The sequence below is a fragment of the Plecotus auritus genome, assembly GCF_963455305.1.
Source record: "Plecotus auritus genome assembly, chromosome: 4".
NCBI classification, from domain to species: Eukaryota; Metazoa; Chordata; class Mammalia; order Chiroptera; family Vespertilionidae; genus Plecotus; species Plecotus auritus.
Window position 1 is genome coordinate 182,394,488 of NC_137775.1, and position 19,523 is coordinate 182,414,010.

The 19,523-nt window shown below is 42.1% G+C and overlaps 1 protein-coding gene across 2 annotated transcripts in view; it reads left to right on the forward strand.

Annotated features, from left to right (window-relative positions):
- CREB5 (cAMP responsive element binding protein 5) overlaps positions 1-19,523 on the forward strand; it is a 392,673-nt gene that overhangs the window by 52,162 nt on the left and 320,988 nt on the right. For both annotated transcript variants that reach the window (XM_080664373.1, XM_080664374.1), the window contains exon 2: positions 17,484-17,555. In XM_080664373.1, the coding sequence (XP_080520499.1) occupies positions 17,502-17,555 (54 nt within the window). In that variant the 5' untranslated portion in view covers positions 17,484-17,501. The remainder of the gene's footprint in view (positions 1-17,483; positions 17,556-19,523) is intronic.

Below are 19,523 nucleotides of genomic sequence, written 5' to 3' on the forward strand. Positions count from 1 at the left end.
AAGTATATAGAAACCAATAAAATGTAGGACCTTATTTTTTTTACTACATAGACATAAGTTCATACATGAATAAAAATTAGTTTCTCTGTCAATGAATGATACTAAGATGCCATGCTATTCTTGCCTGTTATTTTTGTCACCGTGAAATAAACCATATTTACATGATTATTTAACATATGTTTTCCCGTAGTTTTAGATTCAGATTTTATCACAGTAATAAGAGCTGGCAGTTACATAGCACTTACCATGTACCATGCACTGTAAAAAAATTGTTTACATATGTTAACTTCTTTAATCCTCATATACTCTTATCCACATGAAGTAACTAAGGAACAGAGAGGTTAAGTGACTTATCTGAGGTCACACAGCTAATTAATGAAAGAACCAATATTTGAACCCAGATACTCTTAAAGATTACATAGTACTACAGAGCTGTGATTTATTGGATGCCTCATTCAATCTTTACCATGACTCTGTAAAAAAGACTGTCCTTTTCACAAATGAGGAAACTAAAATTCAGAGAGGCTTAGACATTTGCCCCAGTGGAAGGCAGGCTCCTGGACATTTAGAGTGTTCTTGCCATCATCACAGCTGCCCCGAAGTTCAGTGATGATCCTCAGGTTCCATATGAGGGCTGAAGAGCAGAAACTTTCACTTCTCAAAGGCCCTCTCTCTTCAGGCTGTTCTTTAGTGCTTCCCGTTGCTCTTACAATGACTACTCGTGGGTGATTTGAGGCCTGCCTGCTTCTCACTGATCCTGGGCCCTCCTTTCTTCACCCGCCACACCCTGTCTCCCTGGCTTTCTCTGAGTCCCTCACACCTGCCAAGCTTTTGCTTTTGGGGTCCCTTCTACCTGGAACACCCCCTCCTTCTCTCTTCAGACAGCTCATTTGCATTCTTCAGGCCTCAAGGCAAATGTGTCCTGCTCAGCAAAGTGTACCTGACCCCCTTTAAAAGTGTCCCCATCCACCTTTGTCTCTATCCTATTACCCTTTTTATCTCTCTCAATGGACTTCCCCAAAATGTTGTTTGTCTTGGTCACTTACATGAGTTGTGTGCTATGGTTTTTGCTCTGTGAGAATAGGGTCTCACCTGTCTCCTTCACCTCCTTCACCAAGCACAGCTCATGGGTCCTTCAGGGACATCTGCTGGAAGACCCACAGGGAGGAGAAGAGAAGACAGTGGCCCTCAGCTGCCTTCAAACCCAGCCCTGCACTGGGCTGGGGTGAGTGAGGTTTGTGCTCTGCTGTCCACACAAAGCAGCCGAACCTAGGACAGGAATCTGGGTTCAGCTGACGAGTGAAGACAGAGGCTGCACTCCGCCATCTGGAAAGGCCTGGCGCCTGGCTTATTTGGCCAGATGTTCTTGGGAGTGTCTCATTGTCACCTTCGGGTCCATGACCCTGGCCCGTGGCAGGGAGCCTCCCCTGCACTTTGAAGCTTTCTGACAAGTGCTCCGGGGTGTGCCTTTAAGTGACTTGTGTACACTGTGGAACTTGGCTCCTGACAGCCTCATTTTTAAAGGGACCATCTGAAGCCTCAGTTTTGTTGTTTATTTTTGCTTTCTTTTTCTAACTGTGGCCCGCCAAATCGCCTGTTTCAGGGACATGTAGGCATCCAGGTTCCCTTACTATCCAGCACTGCCTTTGAGCACATTCATTCTGAGAAGTCCCCTGGGTGTTGGGCGGCTGAGGGGTCAGGCTCTGTGGGGAGGAGAAGCCTTCTCTCTCATGTCTTCTTTTCAGAGCTTTATTTGAATATTATCAACAGGAGAGGCTCAGATGTGAGTACTGATCTGTGTAGGAAAGTGCAAGAATAAATGAGCTTGAACTTCAGGGTGCATGCTGGCAAATCCTGACCTCAGTTTCCGCAGGCGTTGACGGGTAACCATTGGTTTCCATCGTGAGAGGGGAGCCTTAATCTTCCCATGTGTGGGATGTGCCCTGTGGGGCTGTGTTTTGTAGGCAGTGAAGTTAAGGCTTGCCCAGAAAAATAACATGTTTTCTTTGCCTGGTGCTTGAGCTGTTTGCCTGGTGACTGGCTGATTGGCGGTTTGGGAGGAAAAGAGACATTGGTTAACTTGGTGTCCAGAGGATGCGTGTGTGTGTGTGTGTGTGTGTGTGTGTGTGTGTGTGTTTGTCTAAGTGGTTGTTTCTGTTTCTTTGGAAACAGTAGAGGACAGATGAAGAAATAATGGAGATACTAGGACTTTGGACTTGTGTTCAAGGTCCTTGAAGCATCTTACAATCATTAGCTGGATGTCGCTTTTGAATAAACCCCATTGCTTGGAAAAGACCAGAAATCCTTTGATGTGGGTATCACGAAGGTAGATCAGCATACTGAAGGTTTGGGAAATAACTGGGAATTTTGCCATCCTAAATCTTATTGGAACGGCTTCACCGGCTGTGCTCCCTCCAGAGGCACTTAGTGGAGAAGATAAATCAAAGTCATATCTAAACAAGGCTTTTTCTCAGCCTTGACGGAAAATGCTTTTCTGAGGTTAAAAATGCCCAATACACAGGGTGTAGTAGGACACCGAAGAGATCTTTTCATTAAGTAAAATTTTGACTACTCCTAAGCATTTAAAAAACTCAGAATCTCTGAGGCTCTCCACACATACACAGACCCTTCTGCCTTGGGAGGTGACCTGCTTTCAGGGACGGAGGTCTCGAGCCATTCATCTTGAACTCTCCAGTGTCCTGAGCTAGAAATGTTGCTCTTAGGGAGATGTCAGCTCGCCACTTTCCCAAGTGCTTGAAATGACCAGGTCTTTGATTGTTCTGTGACTTCCTAACTAACTCTTCATGCCTGATTCAAAACGTTTTTTACCCCCATGGGATCATTGGGGAACAATAAATGTGGGGGAAGTAAAGAAAAATTAAGAGAGATCAAGAGTAAGAATAAGCATTAAGATGATAAAGGAAAACGTAATTTGCTAAAGAAAATATAATAACAAAAGGAAATTTTGATTTCTTTTTTTATAACCCAAATGAAGAGTAGATGTGAAAAAGGTCATAATTTGCATTAGCATTCCGTGTAATGTCCGTGCATAAGCCTAAACTCACCCACAGATAAGAAGGCACCACCGAGTTTCTCAGCTTGTCCCAGGCACCTTCTGAACTCCATGATTTTCTTACCTTGAGGGTGATGGAGCCTGGACTGCAAGGAGAGTGCAGCCAGGCACAGGTGAGAGCGTGGACATTACCGGCATTTCTGTGGTCAGAAGCAATGCTCTAGGACGGTAAACAAGTTCATGTGTAGTTCCTGCTTTGGCTCCTCCAAGCTCAGGGCGAGGTGTCCAATGCTCCCTGGCTCCCTCAGGCAGCAGTGGCCAAGTGTATCTCGGGGTCAGGTGACCAATTCCCGGAGCTCATAGGTTGGCTGCAGTGTTGCAGAGCTAGGGTTCGAACATAGACCAGAGACTCCAAAGCATGCCTTGACATCACGCCTCAATTAGAATACAAAGAGAATTAATTCTACCCGGCAGCTTCCAAGTAAAAAGCTAGTAGATAAGGTATTGCTGGATAATTGCCAGATTATCAGAAAATCATAGAAGTCAGAATCTCATTAAAGATCATCATCTCCAACATCCTTCAGGCTGCCAAGTATAGACGTCAATCACTGTGCCATCGGTACCTCAGCAGCTCTGTGCTTACTGTAAGGCAAGTCTGTAATAAAAACAGTAACCAACATTTCATAGCCCCTTCCCAAATAGCATCCTATTCGACCTTCCCAATATCCCTGTGAGGCGGATAATGCTGCCATTGTCTACTGTCTCCTTTTATAGTGAGAAAAATAATGTTCAGAGAAGTTAAGTAACTTGCCCAAAATTACACAGCTGGTGAGCAAGGGAGCTGAGATTTAACTATTGATTTTCTAACATAAAATCTGGACCCCTGGTCACAATGTTAAGTTTATCACAAACACAGTAGCCTTACTTATCAGGATTAAAAGCAAAATAAAGCCTAATTTAAAACAAACACATAAACCTTACTTCTAGTATTGCTCCAAGGTGTGTTGTGTGTGTGAGTGTGTGTGCACGTGTGCCTTAAATTGACATCTTATGCAAAAGATTTAACTGTGAAAGGAGATTATATGGTATTTGAGTGGGGAGTTAATGAAACAGCCTTGCTTTCTCATGGCCTCTGAACTCTCAGAGCCCTTTGCTAACACCACTTTATGGCCTTTAACACTCTACCTCCCACCACAGACGTCTGTACAGGCCTCACCTCCTGTGGGGCAGTCAGTGATCAGAGGGCAGGGCTATCTTTGCGGTGCCTTCATGTTCCTGTCACAGGGCAAATGCGTGGTAGGTGCTCTGAGATGATGGGGGAAAGAATGAATGAATGAGACCAGTGTCCTCAGTTTCTGATCCTACCCCCAGTGCATGTGGAGGCTGAATCATTTGTGAACAAGCTCTCAGTGACAGGTAATCAATCACTGTCCACAGGCCTCTTTTTCCGGAGCAGCCTGTGAACAATGCCCTCTGAAGATCCTTGAATTCCGTCCTTGAGCAGCTGCAATTTCCCTGGGAGGATTTGGGGGCTTGTCTCTTCTCTTCCCCTTGACTCAGCCTCTCAATGGAAATGTCTCATAGGCCTTCCTCCACATCCCCTCTGGGTGTTGCCTGCACCCTTTCCCCTTTCACTTTGCCTCTTGGAAGAGCCCAGGTTGGGGTATTTCCCAAGACCTGACCTACACCCCAAGCAAAGAGACCTCATTCATGCTTGGGGAGGGGCTGAGGTTGTGGAGAGCAGGGGCATTTAAAAAAATCCCCTTCCCCTTTCCTTGCTGATGTGGAGTGTTGATCAAAAAATGGTGCTGTTGTCTGGGGGCCACGCCCTGGGGGACAGAAGGAGCTGGCCCTGCATTTGTTTTTGAATGGTGGGGGCCTGGGGTTGAATTGGAGTCTGGTACAGTGTAACCTCTGTGGGTGGTGGTTCACGGAAAAGGCCTTTTCTTTCCCTGTCCCTTTTCCAGGGTGTTTCAGCGGATTCGGAGGCTTCAGTGAGTGACTCTTTTGTTTAATTGAAGTTGGAAGTTTAGGAAGATTTTTCTAGTCTATGGAAATGATTTTGTGATCCTCAAAAATACGGCTTATTTCTGCACTTTTAAAATACCACGGCAATGATCCTGAACTTGGTGACCTTGCGCCCAGAGGCAGACCTGCAGAGGAAATGAAAATAAAGGACTAAACGCATGCCTTTATTCTGTCTCCTGGCTAGCTCATTGTCCTCCCCTGGGTTACATTAGGGACTAGGTATCAGTTTTAAGTCTTGAGACAGTTTATGGGGATGAAATAATCTCTGTAATGTGTGTGTTTGGATCAGCCGTGGGCAAACTACGGCCCGCGGGCTGGATCCGGCCCGTTTGGCTGTTCTATCCAGCCTGCGGAGCCGAAAGAGCGGAGGGTTCTCTTGCTCTCCCCTCCGCTCCTTTACTTTGAATTTATATTAGTTCACACAAACACTCCATCCATGCTTTTGTTCCGGCCCTCTGGTCCAGTTTAAGAACCCATTGTGGCCCTTGAGTCAAAAAGTTTGCCCACCCCTGGTTTGGATACATACATGTGTCCACACACCCCAACTTCTCAGTAGGAAAATGTAATAGGCCACAAGAGAAAAAATTAAATATATATGCATTTAAATATGTACTTGTGTTTATATATGTAAATTAGAGGCCTGGTGCATGAATTCGTGCCCGGGTGGGGTCCTGCCAGCCTGGCCAGGGGGAGGGGACATGGGCGGTTGGCCAGCCTGCCTGCTGGTCGAATCCTGGTCGAGGGGAAAATTTGCATATTAGCCTTTTATTATATAGGGTATGCACTGAGTGTCCAGATTATTATGTGTTCAGAGATCATAATAATCTGGCCACTTAGTGTGTGTGTGTGTGTGTGTGTGTGTGTGTGTGTGTGTGTGTGTGTATCTTCCTACCGTTCAACTTCCTCCTTCTGGGCAAAGCTATGGTGGTGGGGGCTGAGGCAGAGGCAGTTAGAGGTGATCAGGCTGGCAGGGGAGAGCAGTTGGGGGCCACGAAGCTGGCAGGGGAGGGCAATTAGGGGCCATTGGGCCAGCAGGGGAGGGCAATTGGGGGCCATGAGGTCGGCAGGGGAGGGCAGTTGGGGGCCATCAGGCCATTGAGAAGGCAGTTGGAGGCATTGAGGCCTGCAGGGGAAGGCATATGGGGGCCATGAGGCTGGCAGGGGAGCGGTTAGGTGGCGATCAAGCCAGTAGGCAGGCAAGTGGTTAGGAGCCAGCGGTCTCTGCGGGATGGGGCCTAAATGGCAGTCAGACATCCCCCGAGGGGTCTTGGATTGGAGAGGGTGCAGGCTGGGATGAGGGACCCCTCAACCCCCGTGTACGAATATTGTGCACCAGGCCATATATCTATATCTATATCTATATCTATATATATACACACACACACACACTATATATATATATATATATATATATATATATACACACACATACACACACACACACATATATATATATATATATGTGTGTGTGTGTGTGTATGTGTGTATATATATATATATATATATATATATATATATATATATATATAATTTGCCTATTATATTTTCTTACTAAGGAGGTTGGTTAGGAAACCATTGTTCCCCTAATACGTATTCTGTGAACTGATATCTGATGGTACCAGCAACAATAAAACAGAATTTAGAAACTTGTGATGTTTTCTATCTTAATATATAAAAAGCCAGGCACCATCACTACCAAAACAACCGGATGGACAACTGAACAGCAGGCTGCGTGGGGCGACCAGGCCAGCAGGGGGGTTAGTGAGGGATGACCAAATGACTGAACAGCAGGCTGCGTGGGGCAACCAGGTCGGCTGGGGGGGACAGTTGGGGGCGACCAGGCTAGCGGGGGCGGGGGCAGTTAGGGGCAACAAAGCCGGCAGGGGGGAGCAGTTGGAGGCAACCAGGCCAGTGGGGGCGGGGGGTGGCAGTTAGGGTCGATCAGGCCAGCAGGCAGAGGCGGTTAAGGGTGATCAGGCTGGCAGGTAGGGCAGTTAGGAGCCCATGGTCCCGGATTGTGAGAGGGATGTCCGACTGTAGGGATGGGGCCTAAACTGGCAGTCGGACATCCCCTGAGGGGTCCAGGATTGAAGAGGGTGCTGGCTGGGCTGAGGGGACCCCACCCCCCTGTGCATGACTTTCGTGCACTGGGCCTCTAGTTTAAGTTTTAAAAAAGGAGAAAGGAAAGAGAAGCATGCTCTTTTCAATGGAGGTGTCCTCAGCAATAACAGAAAACTGACAGGCAGGTATCAGGACTGAAAAGGCTGAGCAAGAGCCTTCTTTCCCTGTTGGGCCGATGCTTTCTTTTGCTGCTATTGAGTCAACACTGCTTAGGGTGGTGTGGTAAGTTGCCTGGAGAGTGGGGGGCTGTAGGTAGCTAAACTAGGTAATTCATCTAAAGCAATCTACTCTATTCATGCTGGCTTGCTCTCTGTCTCCTCTGGATCCAATCTGAGTGGGTATGCTTCTGCTTAGTTACAGTTTTGGCAACAGTCCCCATCCCTCCTTCACACTGAGCGGGAATGATAATTTCACATACTTTTTTGAATATTCATAATGTTTTTATTGGCATTGAATCTAGCCTTAGCCTAAGCTTAGTTCTGTTCGAGGTTTGCAGAGCTCTTTGAAAAGCATAAAGAGGTGCGCATGTGTTTAGTCCTTTATTTTCATTTCCTCTTCTGCATGCTGACTTTGTTTTTATTGTCTCACCCTGACTATTCTTTTACCCTATCTATCTGCTTCTTACTTCTAAACCAGGGGCAGTGGGGCTTATATTAGTATTACTCTTGCAAAAGCTGCACTAGTGGCTGATGGGTAGAGAGACTTCAGTGTTGTACAGGGCTGCCCATTGGGCACATCATAGAATATTTCATACTCCCCAGTAAAATGTCAGTGGTGCCCCCAGTAACAGTGGCAATGAAAAATTGGTTTCAGAGATTTCCAAATCCCCTTATTAGACCATCCCCTTATTCTACCATACCTTCCCTAGGAGGGCAAATGAAATTGTGCCTTTGCTAGTCTTTAGAAAGGGGACCTTATCAGGATGATGGCAGAATCTCCAGATGACATCAGGTTTTTGCTTTGACGTGGCCTTTAGGTGACCTGCTAGCACTGTCAAATGCTCACATGCTTGACATTTGAAGCACAGTGTCTTAGGAATCTGAATCAAGTCGTCGTGTGTATTTTTACCTTGTATTCAGCTGACACTGTGAGATGTCACAGACTCCCAACAGAAGTGCTGGTTGCTTTAGATAGAACTTGGGAATGCCTCGTTTTCTTCTGGAGTCAAAGAGAAAAAAGCACCCGTGTCGATACCATCATTCTCAAGTGCCTTTTAATAGTAAGTCAGTAATAGTAATCTTTAGATTTAAGAGCAAGATGAAACAGCCTCTTACTGGGCCCTGCAGAAAGCAGAGAGGTCTGGCACGGTCCCCACTGTGTTTATATCCAGTCTCACATTCTGTAGCTCAGACTCCCGCACGGGAAAACGTCTCAGGTGCTTTGTTAAAGATGACTTCAGCTCACACATTGGATGGGCCAGACATATACTATTGTTGCTGGAGAGGCAGGAACACTTATATAGGATAAATATACAAAGAGAATATTTCTATCCAATAAAAAGCATGTAAATGAGTGAAAATAAAACCAAGACTGGGAAGTTGTGATTTTTCAGAATACTTCAAAATATTCATTTCACATAAAAACAGTTGAAAAACCAAATGTACCCCGCATGTACCAAAAATGATCCAGAGGCAGAGTGGTCCACTGGGAATGCGTTATAACTCTAAAGAGGCCAATTTTATCATGGAGCACAAGGGGAGAAGAAAGAACCATACTGACTTTCTCCTGATTTTCCAAAGGCAGCGGCTTTTGACCATTTAGAAGAATATACCCAAGTTTGCGTTTCATGTCTTTGCTACCATAGTGTTTCCTCTCAGGATTTCATGGGGACAATTATTTTAAATTGCAATGGAAGACTTTCTGGAAAGGTAAAAATGACATTGTCAAGGAAACCCCGGATCACCTCTTGTCCCAATTTTGCTTTATTTCCTCCCCTCCCCTTTTTCTCTTTTCTTTTCTTTTCTTTTCTTTTCTTTTCTTTTCTTTTCTTTTCTTTTCTTTTCTTTTCTTTTCTTTTCTTTTCTCTCCTTTTCTTTTCTTTTCTTTTCTTTTCTTTTCTTTTCTTTTCTTTTCTTTTCTTTTCTTTTCTTTTCTTTTCTTTTCTTTCCTCTTCTTTTCTCCCCTTCTCTTTTCTCCCCCCTCTTTCCTTTACAGTTTGTTTGAATTGGGAGCAGGTAAGAAGGAAAAGTTTGCTACTTTTCAGCATGTCTTCTGAGGTTGCCTTTGTCCCATTAGAAACAAGCCGAGTGATTTGATTACCTTCAATAGTTCCTTTAAAACCTGAGAATCTCTATACATATGTCAAATAAACTTTTCTTAGAGATTTATTGTGCTTGATGGAGCACAAAGAGGAACGGGACCTAGGTTCCCACACACTACAGCAATTTGTTCACCACCACCTCTAATGCCTCTACTTAGCAAGTATTTCAGACCCCTGCACCCAGCCATAGGAAAGCTATGAGACAGGGTTGGGTGGAACCTAAGTACAAATTAGCTGGGAACTTCGAAAAGAGGACTCATCTCCAAAGAAACATATGGAAAACTTAAAAAAAAGAAGAAAAAAGAAAGAGGAATCTAACATATGAAAACCCAATCCCACTGGAATGTTTTTTCATACATAGTATAAACGCCACATAAATAAAACCACAAACCTCTGCAGAAGTACAGGAGAGCATGGGAGCCCCCAGCGCGCTCTCCTGTCAGGGCCTCCTTTGGGAAGCAAGCAAGTGAGCTTCCAGAAACAAAAGCTATTTGAAAATCCTTCCTCCTGGGCACTGCGGCCTGGCCTGATTCGAAGGGAACTCAGGGCAGTCCCTTAGGAGGATGCAGTGTGTGAAACAACCCCAAAGGAGTCTTTGATTCAGGCTGTGAGGTTCTGAACTTTTGGGTACCAGTGGATGGTGAGCATCTTTTCAGGACAAGGAAAGTTTGAATGGAATAGTAATATTGAACTGCCACAGTGCGTGTAAAGTTTAGGACTTCCGGGGAAGAGTTCTGGCTGTAGTCTTCCCAGTAATACACCCACTTCTCGCCAAGTTCTGGTGAAATTTTCACTTAGAAGGTACAGTGCCTCTCTTGGTCTTGTTCCCTGTGTAAATCTCTGGTTTGAAAACTTTGTAGCATTCAAGGCGTTTTAAGCTTGAGGGCTGAAATGTCACTTTAAAAGCAGGGTTAAAAAGGTCACACAGCTGCAAATAATAATAGCCCAATGAAATTCAGATTCTAGCTGCAGCCCACTTCAAGAATAACACTGAAACAGGAAACAAGCCTACTAGATCTTTTTACCAGTGAAGCTAGTAAGGACACATCTGATAAAATGTGTGTGCGGGTGCGTGTGTGTGTGTGTGTGTGTGTGTGTGTGTGTGTCAGACAGACACACAAAGGGAGACAGAAAGACATACATAACAAAACAAAGACACATAGGAATAGACAATACAAAGAGAAAGACAGAATTTCAGAGGGAGAAGATATAGAAAAACAAGATAGAGAAAGACACAGATACAGAAAGGGATACAAAGACACACAAAATAATTGATTTGCTTGGACTGAAATTCAAGGGTGTTTATTTTTTATTAAAAATTATGACATTCATATTTGAAAAGTAAAGATATATTTAAAATACCAGGTTTTACTTTTCTCTCATTTTGCAGTTAACTTCCATTAGTTATTTTTAAGTAATGTCTCTTTGAATGTTCCTGTTTTATAATGTTTTACTAAAATAGTCTTGTTTTACAGATGAGCAAATAAGATAATGAAAGGTACAGTTTTCTTCCCAAAGAAAGTCTTTGCCCTAAATTGAATATATAATTCCTTTCCAATAGCTAGCCATGTGTTGGGAGAACCATGTTGTGTCCTTTTATTTATTATTATTTTTTAAATCCTCACCTGAGGACATGTTTTTTTAAATTGATTTTTAGAAAGAGAGGAAGGGAGGAGAGAGAGAACTATCTATCAGTTGCCTCCCATGCGCCCCCCCCCCCCCAGGGGATTGAACTCACATTCTAGTTATGTCCCCTGATCGGGAATCAAATCCAAAACTTTTTGGTGTATGGGATGATGCTCCAACCAACCAGAGTCTGTGTCCTTTTTTTAAAAAAGTAGAAGCAGGCATCTCAGAATAAATAACCTATACTGTGTTGTTGGTGAATTTGTGTTGGGTTATTATTGTGTGTGGGTCTTTGCTTTTTTTGACCAATACATTGAGTGAGATATCAGCTTCCTCCTTACTGAAACACCAGTAATAAACAACCTTTGTTCCCAGAAACAAAGTAGGATTGATGTACACTCACACAGTGTGACTAACTCAAGATGCACCAGTTTGTCAGCTGCCCTTGGCACTTAGGCAGGACCGGTTTCCTCCTCTAGCGCGCTCTCAGCAGTCTAATAAGTTCAGCAAGGTAGAAGGTCCGTTTCACGTGAGTGCTGCCAGGAAGACTCTCTCTACAATCACAATAAGACAATAAATGCCAACAGATGTTGTTAACATCACTATTAAAATTCACACACCCTCTTTCAGTTATATAATTCCTTCGTATCCAGATTAACAATACTAGAGCTGATGGGGCACATCAACGTTATTATTAGTGCTCACTATCATTTAGATTCAGTTTGCAGCTTTAAAGTTCCCATAACTTTTGGTGTTGATCAAAGTGAATGCCAGATTTTCAGATTAAAGCAACATTTTTAGTGTCTTACTGTTCTGAATCCTGTATCCCTGTGCAACTCTACCTGCTGTTCCTGAGGGAAATTTGTGCCAATCCACTAAGACTGGAGTTTGACTGAGGATCAGCAATGGTGTCCTATGATTTAGATGGAGAAACATCCCTCTTTCTTGGCTTTTACAGCCAATAATGTAATAGGTTTTTTTTTTGTTGTTGTTGTTTTTCATTTGGACTCACTGTTTTCCTTTCGTTTAAAGTACATATTTACAGTATTTTGCGTAGGCTATCCAAGTTTTTAGAAACATTTGGTTTTTTTTGCAATGTTTGCCATTCATGAAATGGTAATTCCAAGGATATCCCTGAGTGCCTGGCAAAGCATCTGAATGGATTGCATCAGCCATTGTGGAAGATTTCCCATTTTAGACCAAGAGGAATTTGTGGGGTCAGATGATGAACAATGAAAGAGATTCTTGCTCACTGCGAGGCCAGACGAATCCAGTGGCAGTTGAGGGTCTGAATTGCAAATCCAGCCTGTCATCTCCTTGTCAACTGCAAAAAACCTCTACTCACTTTAGGTACTAGTAGGGTTTGTTATTAGGGTTTTGTGTTGTTTTCCAAAAATTTGAAGGGAAATTAGACTCATGAGGCATTTAAGTGAACACTGAATCTGAACTTTGGAAAAGAGAAGCAAAAAATAGAAACTTTCAAATGATTGAACAGCCAGCCACAATTATGACTGTAACTAACCAAAGTTATGGGTTCACTCCATGTTCCTCAAAGGGCACTCTGTGGGGGTCACAGGCAGCTCGCAAATGGCTAATAGACTGGACTTCAGTGGTTTTGATGCTCATGGCAACATTAACAGACTGAATTTATCATGAATCAACACATTTACATGTGAAATTTAATGAAAAGTAGCTTTAACTCATTGTTTTCACCAAAAGCAACTTAGCTGCCCCCCCTCCCCCATTAAATCTGGGGAGATTTTTGGCCTTAAGTGGGAACAGGTGGAATGAGGCCTGCACAACCTTTTGCCTCGCTGTACACTTGGTTCTAGGCCAAAGAAGGTTGAGAACCACTGCCATAGGGATAGAGAAAAGGCAAGCTGTTTGGGATGGTTTATTGTGATGACTCAGGATCCATTCCACAAATATTTATTGAACGACTACTGTGTCAGCTCTATGCAGTGTAGCCTGGGGTATGGCCATTACCAAACACCACTTGGTTCATTAGAATATACCAGCTAGAAAAACAACTGAATGGGAAATGAGACGATGAAGCCCGCCTTCTGAGACCCAAACGCAGAACATGCTGGCTGAAATCACATCTGAGTGATCTGCCCCCACTTGATGGATGATAAAAGAATATAGGTAGGGCCTTAGTAGGAGTCTTTTTGAGAGAATAATTATTACAATATGAGCTAGAAAAGAGCCATAATAATAAGACCATAAAAATGGCTCTTGACTGATACATCAGACCAGATCATACTAGTTGATAAAAATAATGATGCCTGCATGGTAGAGTGGCACCATTTAGTAAAACTACAAACGCCCACAAAGAAAGGAATGAGCAAGGGTGTGCTGTTTGCAGAGGCTGAATGTGGGAACTGTGGAGCATCCAAATAAAGCAGTTGAAGTTCACACACATATCTACACACCCACTCAGACCTTATTAATCACTGAAAACTTATTTTAGCAACTGCCATTTTACCTTAGGACTTTTATTTCAATACTATGTTGCTAAATCATTTGGTTTATGGGATCCATAGCATGTAATAAATTGATACAGATGTATTTATGTTTAACAAGTAAAATAATAAAATGACAGGTAAGCATATTGATGACTGAACTCTAAACTATCTGATGGCAGACTCTGTCTTTCTCTGATCGATCAGATTCCTCTAAATGTAACATCCATGCTATGAAGGCTCAATAAGACAGAGTAAATCTAAATGGCCGATATCAAGTGAAATAAGAGAGACAGAAAAAGTTAAGAACCATATGATTTCATTCATATATGGGATATAAAAGTGAAAGCAACAAATGAACAAATAAGAAATACAAACAACAAATCATAGACAGAGATAACAGTATGACAGTTACCAGGGGGATGGGGTATGAAGGTAGAAAAGGGTAAAGGGGATCAAATATATGGTGATGGAAGATTTGACTTTGGGTGGTGGGCTCACATACAGATGATGTATTATAGAATCATGCACTTGAAACCTATATAATTTTATTAACCAACTAAAGGCCTGATGCATGAAATTCATGCAACAGAGTAGGCCTTCCTTCCCCTGGCTGCTGGCAATGGCTTCCCCCTGCCACCTGGGACCCAGGCTTCCCTCACAGCCCTGGCTTTGTCTGGAAGGTCGTCTGGAAGGATGTTCGGTCTAATTAGCATATTAGTTTTATTATTATAGATATTACCCCAATAAAATTATCTTAAAAATCTATATGACTGGACTTGATTCTGTCTCTAAGCACAGCATCAAAGTATAATTCAATGTTATTTGTTACAGCTTACATGCAAATTATAATTAATAATTAATAAAAGGTAGCTAATGTTGGCACCAAGCAGAATTGCTAAATAATCACCTTTATGGGCTGGAATTTATGGGAAAAATCAGCATTTTGATGGACTAGGGTTTGGAATAGAGTTGTGATTATGGTAGGAAAGTACTTTCTTTCCATAATTATGAGTCAGAGCTTAGTCATTCCCTTCTTTCACTTTGGCTTGTTAATGTATCTCAAGTTAAGCAATAGCACTTTCAATCTTGACCATTTCTGTTTGTTGAACATTAATTCGTTATCACTAGTTACTATTTTTGGATGTAGGCTATAAATGTATTCATATAGAACTCTCCCATTTTTACTGTGATGTAATCTTAATATTGATTAGTAATATTACTAATATTGGCATTCTTTTGTTACTTTGTCAACTAAAACTCTATGTGGTGCCCAAGAAAGACCCACCTTACAGCAAATGCTCTTTTAAAATATTAAAGTGAGGTTCCAGTAAAGCTTGCCTGCAAACCTTCTCCCACATTTAAACACACCTTTACATGCACAGACCTTTCTTCATAATTTGGAAATGTCTTACAGGCCTCCTAACTGATCACTGTGATGCAGGAATGAAGTTACTGAAGACTGATATTCATGCTCCCATTGTAAAGGAGAGAAAATTGGGGCCTGAAATAATTCAATGGCCTGGCACTGCTCAGGCAGGTCATGACCCCAGAGACAAAAAAGTTCCCGGAAAGCATTTCTAAAACTTTACTAGAAAAACAAGGCATATTTAATTAATGGATAACCCGATTACTCTGTTGTTTAATCTCTCTTGGATCAAAATCATTTTTTAGCTTTAAAGTCACCCTTTATTTTGAGGCTTAGAAGTAAGTTATCAGCATTTACAGCAGAGAGGAGGGATGCTCCATGAAAAGTGATAACAAAATTAAATGAATAATGAGATATGAGAAGTTATTTAATTGCTCATGACTTTTCTAAGACAAGTGAAAAGAAAGCTTCTAAAGATATTTGTCATTTTTGTTATTGTTTGTTTTCTCCTTCTAACTATAATAGAGCAAGAGTTTAAATAACATGGCTGATACAGGAAAGCTGGAAAATTATGCTAAGTAATCTGTTGACAGCTGACCAATGGGAGGTATTACTAATGAAGATTGAAAAAGGCATTTCCCTGGCTAGGTAGCTCAGTTGGTTAGAGTGTCGTCCCGATCCACCAGTGGTTCTCAACCTTAATAATGCCACGACCCTTTAATACAGTTCCTCATGTTGTGGTGACCCCCAACCATAAAATTATTTTCGTTGCTACTTCATAACTGTAATTTTGCTACTGTTAATGAATTGTAATGTAAATATCTGTGTTTTCTGATGGTCTTAGGCTCTACAGCAGCGGAAAACACAGATATTTACATTATGATTCATAACAGTAGCAAAATTACAGTTATGAAGTAGCAACGAAAATAATTTTATGGTTGGGGGTCACCACAACATGAGGAACTGTATTAAAGGGTTGCGGAATTAGAAAGGTTGAGAACCACTGCGATACACCAACATTACAGGTTCAATCCCTGGTCAGAATACATACAAGAAGCAACCAATGAATGCATAAACAAGTGGAACAACAAACCAGTGTTTCTCTCTCTCTCTCCCTTCTTCTCTTTCTAAAATCAATCAGTAAATCACAAAAAAGTGGCATTGCTTGGTGGAAATTGTACAATGAGGATAAATAGTGTTGTGAAGATAGTTCACATTTTTAATTTTGTCTTTGTTTTCTTAACATCTGACTAGCAACGTTATTTTAGGCAAGTCTTTTTACTTTGTGTTTCCTAAAAGCAAAAGTATGCATTTCCCAAAGGATATATGTGAAATATATTCATATTTGGGGGAAGGGTATAATAACAAAAAAATTAGAACTGAGCTTTTTCCTTCAAGATAATAAAGTTTCCTTGGACAAACAATGACTATGACCTGAGTCGAAGCAGAACTCCCTCTTTCAAGGGCAAAGGTGATATGGGACTCTCTGGAGTCACAAGTAGCATTTCAAAGAAGCAAATTGCTTCCCGTGCTCAGAGACAAAGCAATAGGTTTTAGTTTCACAGTAGAACCATGTAGCTCCCATACACTCAACTTTAAAATTGCCAAAAAGTATGATTTAGAAAATGATTTAAATTGTGTAATAAAATGTCCATAGTACTTTCCATGATTTAAAATATTTATGTTACTGTATCCATTGGTAACCACAAAACCATGTGTACTGTATTTTTATGAGCTTTTGGGAAGATTTGCAAAGGTAATTTTGATTATGCTCAATTTTTGCCTAATGAATTTACCTTAGAACCTAACCCCTACATAAATAAGAAAAGACCACACTATAATTTAACATGTATCTGAGATCATAACACAGGGGATCTCCCTGCAAAGCTACCTTATTCGAGATAACTTATCTAGAGCATAAAAGCAGAGCCTCAATCTACTATTAATTTTAAATTAGCCTATAAAACCAAATCAACAAAATATCCAAGGTGATGTATTTTTGCATTTTCTGAGTTACCCCTACATAACTTGGATAATTTTTGCTAAAGCATTACCAAATGCCTGAGATAAAAGGGAATTTAAGGCCCTGGCTTCCAGCAGGGTCATTTGCTAAGCTGGCTGTAGGACCTCTCTGCATCCCTTGGTCATACAGAATGAAGCTCGGTGGTTGGGGTGACCATAGATGAATCATTTGACCTGTTGCTCAGGTTGGTCCTCACACTGATGGTCCAGTTACTGCCACTTCTCTTACTGTCCTAAGTAGCCCACCCCAAATGACAGGTGGGAACTTTGCTTTGGAATCTGCTTGAGCAGATGAGGTCTTACCTGGTGACGATACAGTCCAGGTGGTTTTCCACAGGCAGGATTTTTACTGCACACATCCATGCCATTTTTCTTTAAAGTATGGTAAATATGGACTCCGGAAAGCAGTAAGAATCCAGACAGCAGGGAGGCTAATGTTTATGTTCATGTTTTTCTCTTCTAATTTGGGAATTGGAATAGAGAGGGGGCTCCACACACTACTTTCCTCACGTTTCTCAGGTGGAAGCAGAAAATATTCATGGATTTCTGTTTTCCTTCCTCCCTCTCCCGCTGGCCCTTCAGATTTATGAGGAATCCAAGATGAATCTGGAGCAGGAGAGGCCATTCATCTGCAGTGCGCCAGGCTGCTCCCAGGTGAGTGTGGGGATCCTCTGCTCTGTCTTACAGGGGTCACACCTACCTTCCAACAGGGAAGCAGTTCTCTCTTAACAATCATGCCTCCTGTGGGCTTTCCTTCTTCACCAAGGTATCATATTGTCAAAGGCCCATCATCATCATCATCATCATCATCGTATTCATTTTTTATTTTGAATAGTTTGAACTACTTCCCTCATAGCCCCTGAAAAACATCAATTTTGGCCACTTCCCCCTGGAAGTACGCTAGTTGCATCTTGCCTGCCAGATGCTCAGGTTAGTTATTTCAGAAAGAGGGGAAGGAGGGTGCCTGCTGTTATAACAGCTACTTGAATATTGGCTCTTTGGATTATTGGTGAAAGAGCTTACAATCAGTATTTGAATTCTGTTTTGTTTTGTTGTTCTATTTGAGTTAAATAAACCCCCTGTAACGCTTGGAGAACCTATGATTTTTCTATTTATTTAAACTTTAAGAGGGGAAGTTGGCCTACTGTGCTAGATTAACCTCTTTTAGCCTCCAATGGCTCCCATCAAGTGGAATTGTGAGAATTAGATGAGATACTGCATGTAGTTTAGTATAGAGCCTGCACATGATAAGTGCTCAATTAATGTTTGCTGTTGTTACTATTCCTGCTGCTCTTATTATTACATTGGAACCTGTCTCTTTGGAAGAAATTGGAAATATCCATCATCTAACATCAGAGTTTTATATATTATCTTTGGAATTTGATGGTGACTTTTTCTATACATGACCCTTTTTCTATACATGACCCTTCACGTTTCAGTCATTGGAAAATGACCACATATGGTCACTCACACGCCAAGATCTTCATTCTGTTGGATATAGGACAAGCTCAAAGCACAGGCTCTTTCCAACATGGGTTGCCCACTTTCCTGCCCCTCTCTATTTACGTAGTGGGGTTGGCAGCGCTGCGTGGAGTAATGTACAGGAGTCAGATGAGAGATGATGTTTATTGAGGGCCCTTGTTATATCTCCCCAGAGAGTTTGGAGGGTCTGGGAGCCTTTTAGAGAGAAGATGCCATGGAAAAATGAATGCTGTTGCTGGTGCTGCCTTGTGGTGTTGCTGGTGATATCAGCCACTGACCGAGAAACCAGAGTCCCTTGCTTGGGTTCTAGCAAGTTCTCCCAGGGCTTTTTGTGTGAATGTTGATTTGCAACCTATAAATAATAAAATCAATAGAGGAAATTATTTTGAATTTAAACTACTTTTCAGCAAACTGGTTTTGAAGGTCATTTTGAAATAGAAAACACTGGGACAACACAGATGGGATGATCCATAACTGGGAAAAATCCTACCATCCGTTGTGAGTGTAGACAGTGGCCTTACCTAAATAAGGTAACGCTGGTTCCCTTTTAGTTTCCTTAGGGAGAAGTCTCAAGGGCCAAAGGGAACCAGAGAATTTGAGCATTATGCTTTGGTTTAGCCGTGAAAATGTGACCTTAAGTTTTCTTCAGTTCAAGTCACTCAGCAAATTTTGGAGTGCCTACTATGTGCATAAGACACATGTATCTCTGTCCTCACAGAGCTTCTAGTCTAGGCATCATATTTGCAACCACATAATCAATTAATCAGTTAATTTCTGAATTATAATTTTCCATGAAGGAAGAGCACAGGCCACCTTGAAGAGTATCAGAGGGGGATTTACTTTCCTTGGGAAGCATAATAGGAGCTCCTCTATGGAAGGGGCATTTAACAGAATGGGATCCTCCAGGGATCTGGCATACTATAGACCAATGAGGTTCATAGCGAGTCAGTATTCGAGCAGGGCCCAGATTGTGACTGATAGTAGAGGAGAGCCTTTGAGGAAGGTTGTTAATCAATCTAATACTTAGTCAGAGAGAAGGGAACTGCATGTAGGTCATCAGACTGTGTGACAGATTTTCCCAGGCTTGCCACTATTGACATCTGAGGCTGATAAATTCTTGGAGGGGGTGGGGGGGACTGT